Source organism: Dromiciops gliroides, chromosome 1, assembly GCF_019393635.1.
Source record: "Dromiciops gliroides isolate mDroGli1 chromosome 1, mDroGli1.pri, whole genome shotgun sequence".
Taxonomy (NCBI): domain Eukaryota; kingdom Metazoa; phylum Chordata; class Mammalia; order Microbiotheria; family Microbiotheriidae; genus Dromiciops; species Dromiciops gliroides.
This window is the reverse complement of record NC_057861.1, coordinates 670,763,958-670,780,072: the sequence shown is the minus strand read 5'-3', so window position 1 is coordinate 670,780,072 and position 16,115 is coordinate 670,763,958. Positions and strand designations below refer to the sequence as shown.

Below are 16,115 nucleotides of genomic sequence, written 5' to 3'. Positions count from 1 at the left end.
GTTAAACAACAACCTATTTCCCCATTAGTAAACTGGAAATAATGCCAGTAACTGCCTGCTGAATCAAAGACCTGGAGTTACAAGAGAACACAGAGTCCATCTAGTTGAACTTTTATTTTACAGATAAGGACACTGAGGTCCAAGTTAAGTGATTTAGTCAAGGTCATACTAAGCATCACAGGATTCAAATGTTCTATCATACCATGCATTAGAATTGATGTGACTACCACTAAGAGCTTTGAATTCTGTGGGAAAAGTATCATGAAGCCAAGGCCTCACCATCATCAAAAAGGCCAGGAGTCTTTAATTTGGAAAATAATTTGTGGCTGTCTATTATTAGCACCACAGATCAGCCTGCAGTGACCAGTCTGAATTGGAGGGAAAACTTTTGCTTAATCATTACTGCATAGTTGTTAGCGGCTCACTCGGGCAGTATTAAGGTACCAAAAAACCCCATGAAATAGTTCAGAGATTTTATTCTAATAGCTTTAATTACAGTGCTTGTTTGTCAAATGAAAACTGAAAACAAGTATACAAAACAGTCGATTACTAATTGTGTATTGAAAGCAGTAAGAGTTTCCACAACACCAAACAAACCAGTTCTGAGTTTTTCCCGAGATAAAGTTTAACAGCTCCAGCTTCTTCAGTGTTTATCAAAATACAAAAGAAAAAAAAAAGTAAAGATCTTTTTTTTCAGATGGCAAATCTGACCCTTGTAGTAATGAGGGGTAGTAAAGGACATTTCACACATATACAGATAGGGGGATTGTTCCAAAATGGGACCGAATACTTCTAGAATGGAATGACTCCCCAAGCTCTCATGCTCAATTTACTTTCTTTCAAAACCTAGACACCACAGAGAAATGCCTGGTATTCTTGACTGTGTTTTTCAATTATCTCCAACCAAGTTTTGGGGGCTAACGTAGGCTGTGCTTACTGTGGAGAGGTTTCAAACAGAAGCACCACACACTTGACAAAAATTAAAATGCTGGTTTTTTTGTTGTCCGAATGTGTCAAAGGCTCTTCTCAATGTTTATAACCAGCCATCATTGTGTCCTTCCTAAGAGTAACTCAAGTGTGATGGAGAACTAATCACAGCCTGACCTGAACTGCAGGGAGGGGGGGGGGGGAAGGGGGAAGGAGGTCTAGTTATAAACTGTTTATGATTGAAGATCTAATGCTCTCAATGTGCAGCCTGCTCTGAACCACAACCTCAAAGCTTTTTTTCCTAAGTATCCATGTGAGCACAAATACAAGCACAAACTCTATGAAATACATAAAGATCCAAAGACATAGCATTACATGGATCTCTATTTTAACCATGCAAAATTGATCACTTGTTTGATTTTTATCATTTCTCAAGTTTCAAAAGAGAAACCGCAGACAATTACAATGGTCTGGTATTCAAGTTGTTACTGCAAAACCTACACTAAGCATATTTCTCTGTTCTGTGTGTTCAAGTGTTTGACTTGTCTTTTTTTATTTTTTTACTATTTAAAAAAATACACTGAGTTCAGGTTAAAAACCAACCACCAAAATGGATCTCAACACAGATCTCACAAGCCAGTAGGAGTAGCATTCGGCTCTGCTGCTGCACGTTAACCCCCAGCAACCTAAGTGTCAATGTGCTTAAAATCCCTTCCCAGTACTAAACGGTGAGTTGATTTTTTTACAATAAAAAAAGCTGAGTAATATTGCATAGGAGTGCCAGAAACTGCCCCATTGGAAACAAAAACTATTTACATTAAATAAGAAACCTGTTTTCAGGCCTGTATTTGCCACATTTACAGCATGGTGCAATACATACTGTGACAAGGGGTAGGAAAAAACAGCTTCCGGCACTCAATACCACAAAGTAGCACAGTTTGCCACATGAGAGTAAAGCGAAGGGCGAATAGGAGGAAATAAGAGGGAGAGAAGGAAAGAGGGAGGAGGAACTTTTTGTTGTTTCATTTCTGGTTTCGGAGCTGATTGGACAACCAGTCCAGTCCTTCATAGAGCCCATCCCCACTAGTGGCACAGGTCGCTTGGATGTACCAGTTTCTGTGACGAAGAGAATGCAGTCCAAGTTTATCTGTGATTTCAGCTGCATTCATGGCATTGGGAAGATCCTGGTTTTAAAAAAAAAGAGAGAAAGAGAGAGAGAGAAAAGTGGTTTTCAGGATGGAAGAACACAGGCCATATGAGCTCAAAGGGTTAAAGAGTCTAAATCCTCTGTTATCCAGGCAAGACTACTCTAGGCCAGCCTGCCCCCACCCCAACTCCCAAAGAGACAGTTGCTATTCTTAGATCTGGTACCTTTTCTATAGTCTCCCATGGCAACCTATTTGCAGTTAACCTGTCTAGAGAAGTACCTCCACAAATAGAACCCAAATCATTCCTACTGACTGGTCAGTCAGCCCTCAACCTTCTTCCCCAGACCACCTCCGATTTGTACACACCCCTTCCTCCTAGCCTCACTTTCCAGAACCCATTTTTTGCACCACCCCATACCTTGTTTCATTTCTTTTTCAATGAACAAATATTTTCTTGCCTTTCTACCTCCCCCAATTTAAAATGAAAACAAAACTGCCTGGTCAAGCAGAATAAATTCCCACTATGTCTCATCCTGCATCTTGAAATCTATTGCCAGTCAACAGGTAGATAGCCTAGATCATCAGTCTTCTTAAATTAAGGCTGGTCATTTCACTGACTGGAGACCTTAATTCTTCCAAAGATCTTTGTCTCTTCAATACTGTTGTTATTGCACAAGTTGATCTCTTGGTTCTGCTCACTTTACTCTGCACCAGTTACTGTTTCCATGTTCTTTTGATTGTTGTGGGGGTTTTTTTGGGGGGGGGGGAGAGAAGAGACCTCTTTTTCTGAATTCAGAGACCTGCATCTCCCCCCCACCCCAACTTGGAAAGTCCCTGATCTTTCCCTCAATTGGAAAACAGATTGCCTAATGTTGTTTGTTTTCTTTTAATTAACTGGCCTTATTTAGTTGCTTTTAATGTATAAATCTGTCTCCCCCTATAATCAGAGTTCAGGCCGAAGGTAAGGAGGTCTGGTCCTGGTTTGGGGGCAACTGCCATACGCTGCTCAATAAAGCGATATGCTTGGAAGATTGGACCTTCATTTCCTCAGCAATTTCATTTTTGGCCCACCACAGGTGGCAATCCTCTTTACTACCCTCTCAATGTGAGCCTAGAATGGGGCACAGTACTCTTGGTACATTTAATAACACTTGAAATGGACAATAACTCTGGACCTTGTCTCTAGCTGTGACTTGACTACTGACCTACTCTGTAACTAAAGTATATTACATCACCTCTTCTGGACCTGTGTCCTCCTCTGTAAAATAAAGGGGGTAAATCTGATGCTTTCAAATGTCCTTTCCAGTTCTGACAATTTAAGACTTAATGACATGTAAACAATGAATACCAACTCTCACACTTTCTGGTCACCCACGAAACTGAGTAAGGCAAACATTTTTGGACATTCCTTAAGCATATACCTGTTTGTTAGCAAACACTAATAAGACGGCATCTCTAAGCTCATCCTCTGCCAGCATTCTCATCAGTTCTTCTCGGGCCTCATTCACTCGTTCTCTGTCATTACTGTCAACCACAAAAATCAGTCCTACAAAATAAGAAAGCAGTTTTTCAGGAAGGTAATAAGACATTCTTAAAGGTCTGTCACTTTAAGATAACTTGATCTAACTGTCCTATAAATACCAACTAGCATAGCTGGGAGGGCAGGGTAAATGAAGTATTTATTGATATATACCATCATAGGATGACTATCAAAAAAATTTCTGGCACCCCAGAATGTTATATATCTGAAGAAAAAAAGAATCAGTCACCAAAAGCTTTCCATTCAAGATTCTATAATAAATCTAATGCTTGGGGCAGTTAGGTGGCGCAGTGGATAAAGCACCAGCCCTGGATTCAGGAGGGCTTGAGTTCGAATCCAGCCTCAGACACTTGACTCTTACTAGCTCTATGACACTGGGCAAGTCAATTAACCCTCATTGCCCTGTAAAATGGACAGTATTTATACTACTTAACTCTTAAGATTTTGTGGGAAAACATTTGATAAGTCTCAAAGTGCTCAATAAAATTAACTTTCAGTATGAAGAGCAGAGGCCTACAGCCTTGTTTCCCTCTCAAGATCTAGCACATCAATTGACTTGGGCAGTGGGGCTTTTAAAAGGACCCAAATCTATGACTCACCTTGTGTGTTCTGGAAGTAATGGCGCCATAGGGGTCGGATCTTATCCTGGCCACCTACATCCCAGACCGTGAAGCTAATGTTTTTGTATTCTACAGTTTCTACGTTGAAACCTATAAGAATTTAAAGGCAACAATGATGTTATAATACAACCCATTAGTCTGTGTAATGTCCTGATTATGAACCCTAAGCCCCAAAGGAAAATCACAGAGGTAGGATATCCTTTTGTAGAGCTCATTCAGTAGTTAGCTGGAACCATTATAAACTGACATCTTGAAAATAACAAATAGTACCAATAAAGCTTCAAACAAATGAAACTTCACAACAATTCAATCCGCTATTTTCCAAATCTCTTTTTTAAATGAAAACATGAATTAGTATAAGATACAAAGTCAGGCCAAGTCAGAAAGTTTTAGGTTATTAAGTCTGGTCTCTGATCCACACCGACTGTGCTACCAAGTCACTTATTCCCTCAATGCCCTGGGCAATCTCAATGTTGAAGGCCAGTTGATCTCCACTGATAGAGGGAGTTTTCCTCACTGACATTTCCTATAATAATGAAATCACAGGTGTGGATAAAAAACAACAACAACAACAACAACAAAACCAGGCACAGCTAGGTGGCGCAGTGGATAGAGCACCGGCCCTGGATTCAGGAGTACCTGAATTCTAATCCGGCCTCAGACACAACACTTACTAGCTGTGTGACCCTGGGCAAGTCACTTAAACCCAATTTCCTCACTTAAAAAAAAAATAAAAAAGACAACAAAAAACAAAAAACCAGCACTAAATTAGCTATCTTAGAACCACCGGAAATTTCTGGTTGTGTAGCCAAATTCTGGGTATTTATACAGTTAGAACTGAGGTATGCCCTTATTGAACAGATCTCACACATCTAACAAATATCTATAAACACTGAATAATTCAGTCTGTTAAATACAACACTGTCACTGACTTCCTATTTATTGAGTGAACTGCCATCCTCCTAGTTCTTCAGGCTGGTAACCTAGGTATCATCCTCACTCTCTTCTCAGCCCCCATATTTAATCTGTTGCCAAGGCCTTTCAATTGTAACTTAGTAACATTTCTTGTAGAGGCCCCTCTTTGGTCCTCTGACAATACCACTAATCTGGTATACCTCAGGCCTGGACATTGCAGTAGACTACTATAGGTGGCTGTCACAACTCCAAGTCTCTCCCCACTACAATTCATCCTCCACTCAGCTGCCAAAGTGATTTTCCTAAAGTGCAGGTCACATGTCACCCCTGTCCCCAACTCAATCAACTTCAGTGTCTCCATATCACCTTCAGGATCAAATATAAAATCCTGTTTGATGTTCAATGCTCTCCATAACCTGGCCCCTTTCTATCCTCCCATTCTTCACACCTGCCAGTCTCTTTTTTCCCCCAATCTGCAATCCAGTAATAATGGCCTCTCCTTGTTATTACTCACAAGACACTTCATTCTCCAGACTAGGAATTTTCACAGCCCTCTACTCAATCCCCATGCCCACCTTATCCCTACCTCCCGGCTTCCATTAGGTGCCAGCTAAAATCTCACCTTCTAGAGGAAGCCCTGCCTAATGCCGGATACCCTTTCATTCTAGTGCCTCCCCTCTGTTGTTTACTTCCAATTTATCCTGTATATAGTTTGTTTATACATGGCGTCTTCTGTATTGTCTCCCCCATTAGCCTCTAAGCTCCTTGCTAAAGTAGCACTTAATACAATGCTGGCACAAAATGCTGGCACGTTAATAAATGTCTATTGACTGACATGGATCAACACTGATCCATGCAGTGCATAAAGCATTGGCTCTGGATTCAGGAGGACCTGAGTTCAAATCTGGTTTCAGACACTTGATACTTACTAGCTGTGTGACCCTGGGCAAGTCACTTAACGCCAATTGCCCCACAAAAAAACCCCTGATCCATTACTATTAGCAGATCTGAAATTATGAATTTTTGTATTAATAAAGTTAAATGTATGAATAAAGGTCCTTTCTGGATTCTTGGGAAATACTGCACAAAATTAACCACCCCTTCCCTACCCCAACATTTCTGAATAGTTAACAGATTACTGTCCATTCTCTATTTTTACTTTTAAATGATGTAGTCTACATCTATATGAAGTTCTGCCATGGATCACTCAGAAAAAACTTGGACACTCTTGCATTAAGAACTGAAGGAAAGAGAATGCTAGTAATCTTTCATATCTGATTCACCACACCAGAACTGACGGAGAACTGTTCCCCTCTGCACTTCCTCCAACAATTTTGGCCTAACGAATGGAGACTTAGTTGAGCCCTCCAGTGAAATGATCTAACATGAGGGAGAAACGTGGCTTAAGAATGGATTATCAAGTTACTATAGTAATTTCTGTATCCCTCTTGGTTTATGGTCTTTTCCTGCTTTTCCTTCAAAGTTTTCTTTCTTTTTGTACCCCTTGCCCCCTCAAAAACTGGAAGCCTTTTTAAAGAACTCCCTTTTCTTTAAAAAATTCAGAGCAGCCTCTTTAACTTTATAGAAGAAAACCAACTGCTAGGAAGGATAATGTTCAATCTTGGCTCCCCAGTTACGAAGCAGCTGCTCAAAGTTATTGAGGGCCTTTTCAATTTCTCTTAAACTCTTCCCTTGCCTTTTCAGCAAAGCTCCCAGCTGTATTGCTCAATTTTCTCTTCCCTTCCCGTTGTTGTTACTAAGAGGAAAATTGCCTGCCTCTGGTAGAGGCTCCAATTCAAGAGTCTTCATTTGACCCAGGTCACAGAACTGCCATTTACTTAGGCAATGCTAATTGCTTACCTATAGTGGGAATAGTAGTTACTATTTCACCCAGCTTCAGTTTGTACAAAATAGTTGTCTTTCCTGCGGCATCCAGACCAACCATTAGAATCCGCATTTCTTTTTTGCCAAAAAGCCCCTTGAAGAGGTTAGCAAAAATATTCCCCATGTTCCGAGTTTGATGTTTTGAACGTTGGCAAAAGAAACCTGCAAAAATAAGGAGAGTATTTTAAAATTACATGAAAAAAAGCCTTGTCCATCTATTAAATAAAGGTATCCAAATGCATATCAAATGAAGGCAAAAGTAGTTGAGAAGGCAGAGAACTAAGATGATAAAATAAAATGAAAACAACAACAACAAAAACCCAGAGGGGAGGACAAGTCTTTTAGCATTCCACTCCTTTAATGAGAAACAAGCAACAACCACTAAGACAAAGTATTCTCAAACTGAACAGGCACTAAAAAGCACTGGGGATTTGGACTCAGTGTAGAAAAGGTTTAAACTTCAGTTCTGCTACTTTCTGCCTTTGGAAAAGTCACCTAATCTCCTTAGGTGGGCCTCAGTTTCCTCAACTGTAAAACAAGGAAGTTGAGCTAGATGATTTCTTGGTCCTTTTGCAATTGTCTATCAATTTATGCTAACCTTACAAATGTGTAAATTGAAGCCTACACTACGGAAATAACAAGTTACAGTGAGTAGTAGAGCAGGGACAGAACCTAAATTTTCTATGTCCAAAGTCCACTGTTCTCCTATATCATGTTCTTAAACACATATGATTTTATATATTTTTTAGTGAGGCAACCGGGGTTAAGTGACTTGCCCAGGGTCACACAGCTAGTAAGTATTAAGTGTCTGAGGCCGGATTTGAACTCAGGTACTCCTGACTCAAGGGCTGGTGCTCTATCCACTGAGCCACCTAGCTGCCCCATATGATTGATTTTAAAGAGCTCACTTTCTCCAAACATGCAGGTTTTTTTGTTTTGTTTTGTTTGCTTGTTTGTTTGTTTTGAGGGAAAAAATGACAATATTGTACTTTCACAGATTTCAATTTATTTACCCCAACTGATTCACTGGTTTCTGAGACACAGCATGGGACAGTGAAAAGTAAGCTGGATTTTAGAGTCAGACCACCTGGGTTTGAATCCCAGTTCTACTGATGATTAACTTTATGACCTTGGACAAAAGTCACTGGGCCTCTCTGGCCTTCAATTCCTCTCCTATAAAATGAGAAAGTTGATGACAGGTGGTATGAGGTCCTTTCCAAGTCTCAATTTATAGTTTATGATTAAACTCCAAACCCAAAATCTAACTACCTAGAAACAAAGCCTTAAATATATCCAACTATATCCAAATATATCTACCACTACTGTAGGAAACAGAATGGAATCACACTATCACTGAGGAAACTGAAGCCTGCAGGCTCAAGTTTCTTAGGATTTAAGTAACATCTCAAATGGCTTGGTAGGTATGAATTTAGCATATTTTTAAAAATCACAGACTAGATAGATCATCTGTATTTATTGGAAAATATGTACACACACACACACACACACACACACACACACACCCCTAAAATAATAGGTTAGAAAAGAGTTGTCTGAATATTCTACCTCCAATGTATGGCTATTCCAGCAACAACGAGAACAGATAGTAGTATCTACCAGGAGCCTATGAAGCCAGACCATTAAATTATGTAGCAGTTTTATTTTTCTTGCTATATATACAGATACAGACCAAATAAATTATAATCCTTCCAATCCTTGATTATACTGTCAGAGACTTTTTTTTTTAAGTGAGGTAGTTGGGGTCAAGTGACTTGCCCAGGGTCACACAGCTAGTAAGTGTTAAGTGTCTGAGGCTGGATTTGAACTCAGGTACTCTTGACTCCAGGGCCGGTGCTCTATCTACTGTGCCACCTAGCTGCCCCTGTCAGAAACTATTTTACTTATATAGTATTGCTTTTTTTTCTTCCGGGGGGCAATTGGGGTTAAGTGACTTGCCCAGGGTCACACAGCTAGTAAGTGTCAAGTGTCTGAGGCAGGATTTTAACTCAGGTGTTCCTGACTCCAGGAGCCACTGCGCCACCTAGTCGTCCCCTATACTATTGCTTTTTAAAGAGAATTTTCAGATATGTTAAATGTCTGAGAATATTTCTGTCAGCAAATACAAAGGAAACATTCAACAACAGAAGTTGTAAATTTTATTTGTAAAATAGTTTCACTGTAACAGAAAGCACTGTTGGAAACACTATATAAACACTCACAGAGTAGATAGCCATTTCTAGAAAAGAGTACACATATATCTGCTTAAAATTTTCAATGCCTTCCCTCCCCCACCTTAGTACTCTCAGGTATGACCAGAGTTTTGTTTTCTTTTCTCTTAAAAGAGTTTTCTAAGTCAGCACTTTTTAATCAAAAAACCAAAAACTTGGGGGCAGCTAGGTAGCTCAGTGGATGAAGCACCACTAGCTCTGGATTCAGGAAGGACCTGAGTTCAAATTTGACCTCAGACAATTGACAACTAGCTGTCAGGGGCAAGTCAGTTAACCCTCATTGAAAAGCAAAACAAAACCAAACCAAAAAAACCCCAACAAACCAGAAACTCAAGGGGAAATAACCTCTTAGATTATTCCTTTAGTTATCAGAGTGGAAACACCTCCCTAACAGCAAAGAATTGTCTCTTCTGTTTTTTTTTTTTAATTTTTAAAAAGGGTGGAGTGGGAGTGGAGAGATTCTACCACTTTCCTTCCAAGAAGCTGCTATAAATATATGGGCCTTTTCCTTCAGTGTTTCTTCCTCAGCTTTCACCTTGGGAATCCTTTCTTCATTTCTTTCTCTCTCTCTCTCAAATAGATATTGATGGCCTATTTCATGCAAGGCCCTGTGGTGGATAAGTACAAGAAGATGACAATCTCTTTCTTAGAGCCATGTAAAAAGCAATGAGAGGCAAAAGAGTCAACAGTTTTCCGGGGTATGAGACCACTTCTGGCTCAAATCCACACTTGATGGTATAGACCAACTTTCAATTTCTTCTTTTTCTTTTTTTCTAAAGAATCCATCTTTCCCCAACTGTGTAATGATTCTCTGGAATCACCTCATCATCCTGCAAAATTGCATCAGCCTTAGTACACACACCTCACCAGTACCCTCTGTCCCTGAGGACTACAGGGCAGAGTGAAGAGCTTTTCATCAAACCTCCACCCAAGAACAGCACCCAGGCCAGCCACCACTTCCTTCGCAGCCACTTCTCCAACTCCAGCCAAGTATCTCCCCCCAACTTACTTACAACATTATCTCTGGTGCTTGCTTACTACAGTGCCTGGCACATCTTAATAAATGTCTACTGACTGACTGGAAAAAAGCACGATTGTTTCATATTTCTAATAATTCTACAACTTAGGCAGCTAGGTGGCACAGTGGATAGAGCACCGGCCCTGGAGTCAGGAGTACCTGAGTTCAAATCCGGCCTCAGACACTTAACACTAGCTGTGTGACCCTGGGCAAGTCACTTAACCCCAATCGCCTCACTTAAAAAAAAACAAAAAATGAAAAAAAAATAATTCTAAAACTCTTCACAACGATATCATACATAAAACTTCCCCCAAGTCCCTAGGGTTTACTGTTCCATATGATTCCCCACAGAAGCCAAACCTTAAGTTTGAATGCATTCGTTTTGCTTGTTAAACAAGAACATTCCCTGCCAGGTCAAATATGGTCTACACTGGCTTGGCAAGTTTCAATTTCAGTGAAAGGTATCATTAAATCCCAGGTACTCTTCTTATGGGTCTTCTTAGACTTCACCTTGCCACTCAAGTGGCTTGCTTCATGAAGATGAGTACAAACTCATCATTCTGAGGCACCTCCTATTACTCAGCTTCGTACTTTCCCAAAAGTTAGTGGTTAAAATAATAGTTTCCTTTTCTGGAGACATAGGCAACATTCCTAATTGGGAAGTTATTTAAATTGTTCACATATTCCTTTACCCCGTCCCAAGTTGAAAATATGTTGACTAGTAAAGACAAAACTCTCATGCTGATCAGGTTTCTGCTACAGCCTATGATCTTTATGGAAACTGATTATAGCTTCATATCCACAAACATGATCCAAGCTGTCTTTTTTACTTCAATATGTCCCTACTTCCAAAGCCAAACATTTTTATCCAACTGGCAGGGAAACGCATTTTTCCCCAGGAAAATATTTGCAGCGCTGTCCGTGTGAACATAATTTTCTCCTTCAGATCAACTAATGCGACATGTTTTATTAGAAGAGAAAGGTCCTCCTCCGACCACCTCTCTCAGGACACGTTCCCGTCTCTCACAGGCTTGGGCTTGTCTTGTGACGCCCAGCCCAGATGCTGTTATTTCATCCTCTCCTTCATCATGATCAGATCTACTTTACTGTGGAAACCGGTACTTCTAGCTCAATTTAATCACCCTATATATTAGTCAGGAGAGGGAACTCTCTGATTTTCCAAAGGGCCTCTCCCACCTGGACATCTGATGCCAGGCATCAAATGAAATCCTCTGACAAAAGAGAATGGAAGTCACAAAAATGGCATATTTGTGCAAATTACTATTTTTACAAGAACCTCAAGTTCTGACTATCCTTTTTCACATTTGAGCAAGTCAACAGAAGAAAACAGAAAAAAATGTTTCCTTTCTGAGCACATGCACCCCCAGCCCCTTTTTAATTAGCAGGACTTGCTTTTGGAGTTGACTGAGAAGGTGAAAAGGCTCAAGATCATGTTATGAGGACTGGTAAAAGGCACTGGGGGACAGTTAAATTAGAGTACACAGTCAGTGTACTCACTCACCACACTGGGAAGCTGCAGAGAAAGTTCTCTGCAGGCTTTAAGCCCTTAGTAACAAGTGATGCTCTCAAAGGTTCCAATGCGGGATAAGGCAGGTACATTTAGGTGCTGTGATGGCCTGGGCTAACCTGGGAGTCAGGAAGGCCTCATTTTTAAATCTTCTTTCAAAAACTCACTATCTGTATGACTCTGGCCAAATCACTCAATCTTTTCATTTCTCTAGAGGCTCCACTGCTCCTACCTCTCAGGAGTCCTCTGCAAAGCTTCAGAAATCTCTTCACCCTGGAAGGTCCCTCCACTTTTGGACCTCACACACTGAAATTACCTTTCAACCTCTGGCTCCTCCTTTCTGAGTGGTTGAGTCCAGCTAGGAACCTATTTTAAGGAGGCCCAGAACAGCCATGATCATCATTCCTCTGCAGGTTGCACTGAGGAGGACTCCCCTGTACTTTCTCTACTCTGAATACTTCCATCCCCCTCCAATCCTTTTTATTTGTTTTTTGTTTTTTTTGTGGGGCAATGAGGGTTAAGTGACTTGCCCAGGATCACATAGCTAGTAAGTATCAAGTGTCTGAGGCCAAATTTGAACTCAGGTCCTCCTGACTCCAGGGCTGGTGCTTTATCCACTGGGCCACCTAGCTGCCCCATTCCAGTCCTTTTTAGCTCCTTAAGGGCAGGGACAGTCTTCTAGATAATATTCATATTCTCAATGCCCAGCACATAGCAAGCTCTTAATAATGCTTGTTGACTCAGTTCTTTCATCTGTAAAATAGGGATAACAATACCCTTCACAGTATCATTGAAAATTTATTTGATTTTCAATCAAAAGCATGTAAAGTACTTTGCAAACCTTAAAACACAACATAAACTATTATTATCATTATTAATAAGAATTATTTATTCTCCATGGTTCAAAAGAGAAGAACTAGGAATTCATGGAAATTGCAAAGCAAACAAAAACAACCAAAAAACCCAACACAAATACTGTTGAGGTGCAAGGGAAAAACTTCCTAACAATTAAAGCCAACACAAAGCTAACTTTATTGGGTCTTTGTTGATTAATTTAAGCAAATATTGCACATAGTGTTAGAAGGAATTCTTAGCCAGATAGAGATTAGATTAGATGAAGGACTTTTAACCCAGAGTCCATGAAATTGGTTTTTAAAAAATTTTTGGTAAAGTGCACCAGTGTTTCCTTTCATTTGGAAGTTTAGTCCATGAAAAACTGAAACACTTTAAATAATCTAGCTCTGGGGAGACAGCATTGTCTGTTATGGCAATCTACTTGTTCATAAGTATGGATGCTGTGTATGGATGTCTTTCATAGTTGCTTCACTTGAATAGATGAAATCTGACTTAACTGGTTTTACTGCTGGAAAAAAAAAGTACCTGTGATCTAAATAAACTTTTGACCTTTACCTGTATCCATTTGCTGTAATTATATCCTGTCTCTGAACAAATATTACAACAGTTTTGTATGAGAGTTATGGATGGGTGTGAGACAAAGACCCTTCCCACCAAAATCCTCAGAGACTAGTGTTTCTGGTTATTACACAGATTAATCTAGCTTTAAGCAATCCTGAACATACATAAAGAAAAACAAATTAGATTCACAATAGAAATTCTTTGATCAGAAAACTTGCAGAATATTCAAAATGCGCATCAATGCACAATTTTCAGTCCCCCATTAAGGACTGAAATGATAGAAGCATTTTCTTTGTACATTTCTCCTAAAATAGGTTAGCTTTAATTGTAAGATTCTATAATTTGTGATTCATTTTTGCCAGCAGCAGAAATAGTTAAATTGATGTGTTTCAAAAAGTCACAAATTAGTTTTATTCATATTACATTCCAGGACCTAGAGAAAAAGCACACTTAGCAAAATGAGCATATAAGAATGGTGGGCACTGGTAAGAATGGACGTTCACCACATCAAACAACCATACAACAAACCAAAATCCTATGACAAATGAAATTCTACTACAGGCATACCATGTCTAAGTCCATTAATTCGTTCCTTCAAAACTTTGGCCAAAATTTTTCACACATCTGAAAATAAAGTTTGAAGTATCAGATTTGAACCCCCTGCCCCAACAATTACTAGTTGTGTGATTATGGAAAATCACTTGTAGTTTTTGAGGCCCAGTTTCCTCATCTGTTCAGATCAGAAAGGAAAGTTGTAGAGTGGAAAAAGTTCTGGGAAAGGGCTTTGTGTGTAAACTTTAAAAATGCCTACAGAGATATTATTACAACAGGGTTTTTCAGGATTATTGTAGCTCAAATGTTAACACAGAAAATTAACATGGGATGGTATTCCAGAGTATGTTAACATATACAAATTAAGCAGATTACCAAATAAAACAGATTTGTGGCTTTGTATTTTTACTTCCCTTTTCTTTACAACTGAAGTTATTATGGTCTTTAAAATGATTTCTTCAATTAGTTCATTTGCAAGATAGGTAGCATTGTGCAAGTAGCCAAATTGGACTAGTCCAAGTAAAACAACAAAAGCAAACCCCCCCAAATAGCAAAAAACAAAAGAAAAACAAAACCCACCTACTTATAGCCATTCAAATGTAAGTCACCTCTGACTAGACTAAGCAGTTAGACAATATGACAACATTAAAAAAATGAGCCCATTAAAGGTACCCCTGGTACATGTATGGTTTGGGAAGCCTTTGTGTTAAGTTACAGTAAGTTTGGGGTATTTTTCCCAAAGGGATCATAAAAAAGGGAAAAGGACCCACATGTACAAAAGGATTTATAGCTGCTCTTTACGTGGTGGCAAGGAATTGGAAGTTGAGGGGATGTCCATCAATTGGGGAATGGCTGAACAAGTTGTGGTATATGAATGTAATGGAATCCTATTGTGCTGTAAGAAAAGAAGAGCAGGAAGAGTTCAGAGAAGCCTGGAAGGACTTGCATGAACTGATGATGAGTGAGATGAGCAGAACCAGAACATTATACACAGTATCATCAACATTATGTGTTGATCAACTGTGATAGACTAGATTCTTCTCACCAATTCAACGGTACAAGAAAGGACTCATGATGGAAAAGGCTCTCCAAATCCAGGAAAGAAAAACTGTGGAATAAGGATGCTGATTGAACCATACTATTTCTTTTGTTTTTGTTGCTGTTGTTTTTCTTTTTTGAGGTTTTTCCTTTTTGCTCTGATTCTTCTCTTATAGCATGACTAATGCAGAAATACGTTTAATGATATAACCTATATCAGATTATCTGCTGTCTAGGGGAGGGGGAAGGGAGAAAAATGTGAAACTGGAAATCTTGTCTAAAAAAAAGTTTAAAACTAAAAAAAAAATTTTAAAAAAGAGTAAATGTTATAACCATCTATCTTACAAAGCTTCCAGACACTGGTTAAACTACCTTTTAAGGCAGCACCCTCTCCCCACAACAGCCCCCCCCCCCCAACAGTCAAATTTCCTCTTACAAAACCTTAATCTGGTGCCTCTCTGTAAGACAGAGATAACCATGGTTCTCAAAGGCCATCAGAGTTTAAATCTGGCTAGCTCTACCATGCTCAAAATATGGTCAAGACTGAACTTGGTGTCCAAGGCCAACTCAGCTAAGGACAGAGAGGTTCATTACCAGTAATATGGATACTATGTGATGAATTATTTGGTGAGCTCAATCCATAAAGCAAACAATGGCCTTTGATCCTATATGGGCTGCTTCTATTCCCAGTTGGGTGGTAGTGGAAGAGTGGTGAAATAGGGCAGGTGTGAAGCATCAGTTTTTGGAACTGATGTACTATTTCTTCTAATTTTTATTTATTTGTTGTGGGGCAATGAGAGTTAAGTGACTTGCCCAGGGTCACACAGCTAGTAAGTGTCAAGTGTTTTGAGGTCGCACTTAAACTCAGGTCTTCCTGAATACAGGGCTGGTGCTTTATCCACTGCACCACCTAGCTGCTCCCTGATATACTATTAAAAGTGTTTAACTACACTACTATTTTAGCTGTAGCTAAAAGGCCCAGAGATTCTGATGTGAAGGCTAAATTTGTCTGCAATTTCTACCCATTCCTTCTGGTTCAGCCCTCTGAACCAAATGAACAAATAAAATTTCACTTCTACATAACAAGGTACTTGGAGACAGCTGTCCCCAAGCTGAGTGGTACTCTTGGTCTGTTCTCTGGGTTAAACAATCTAGGCTAACCAGTTTGATGTTGATTTTGATTTTTTGCCCTAACTAGTCTAATTCTCATATCACTAGCCTGATTCTGGCATAACAGTAAACAGTCATTCCTAATGAAGTTAGTAAGTTTGGGGGCGATGTTTGATGCTCACTATGTACTG

General features: G+C 39.5%; 1 protein-coding gene across 2 annotated transcripts in view; it reads right to left on the bottom strand.

Annotated features, from left to right (window-relative positions):
* Nucleotides 1-458: 458 nt before the first annotated feature.
* Nucleotides 459-16,115, bottom strand: part of ARF1 (ADP ribosylation factor 1) — a 35,869-nt gene continuing 20,212 nt past the window's right edge. For both annotated transcript variants that reach the window (XM_043984929.1, XM_043984936.1), the window contains 4 exons: nt 7,011-7,196; nt 4,215-4,325; nt 3,497-3,621; nt 459-2,111 (listed from right to left, as the gene is read on the bottom strand). In XM_043984929.1, the coding sequence (XP_043840864.1) occupies nt 1,950-2,111; nt 3,497-3,621; nt 4,215-4,325; nt 7,011-7,158 (546 nt within the window). In that variant the 5' untranslated portion in view covers nt 7,159-7,196 and the 3' untranslated portion in view covers nt 459-1,949. The remainder of the gene's footprint in view (nt 2,112-3,496; nt 3,622-4,214; nt 4,326-7,010; nt 7,197-16,115) is intronic.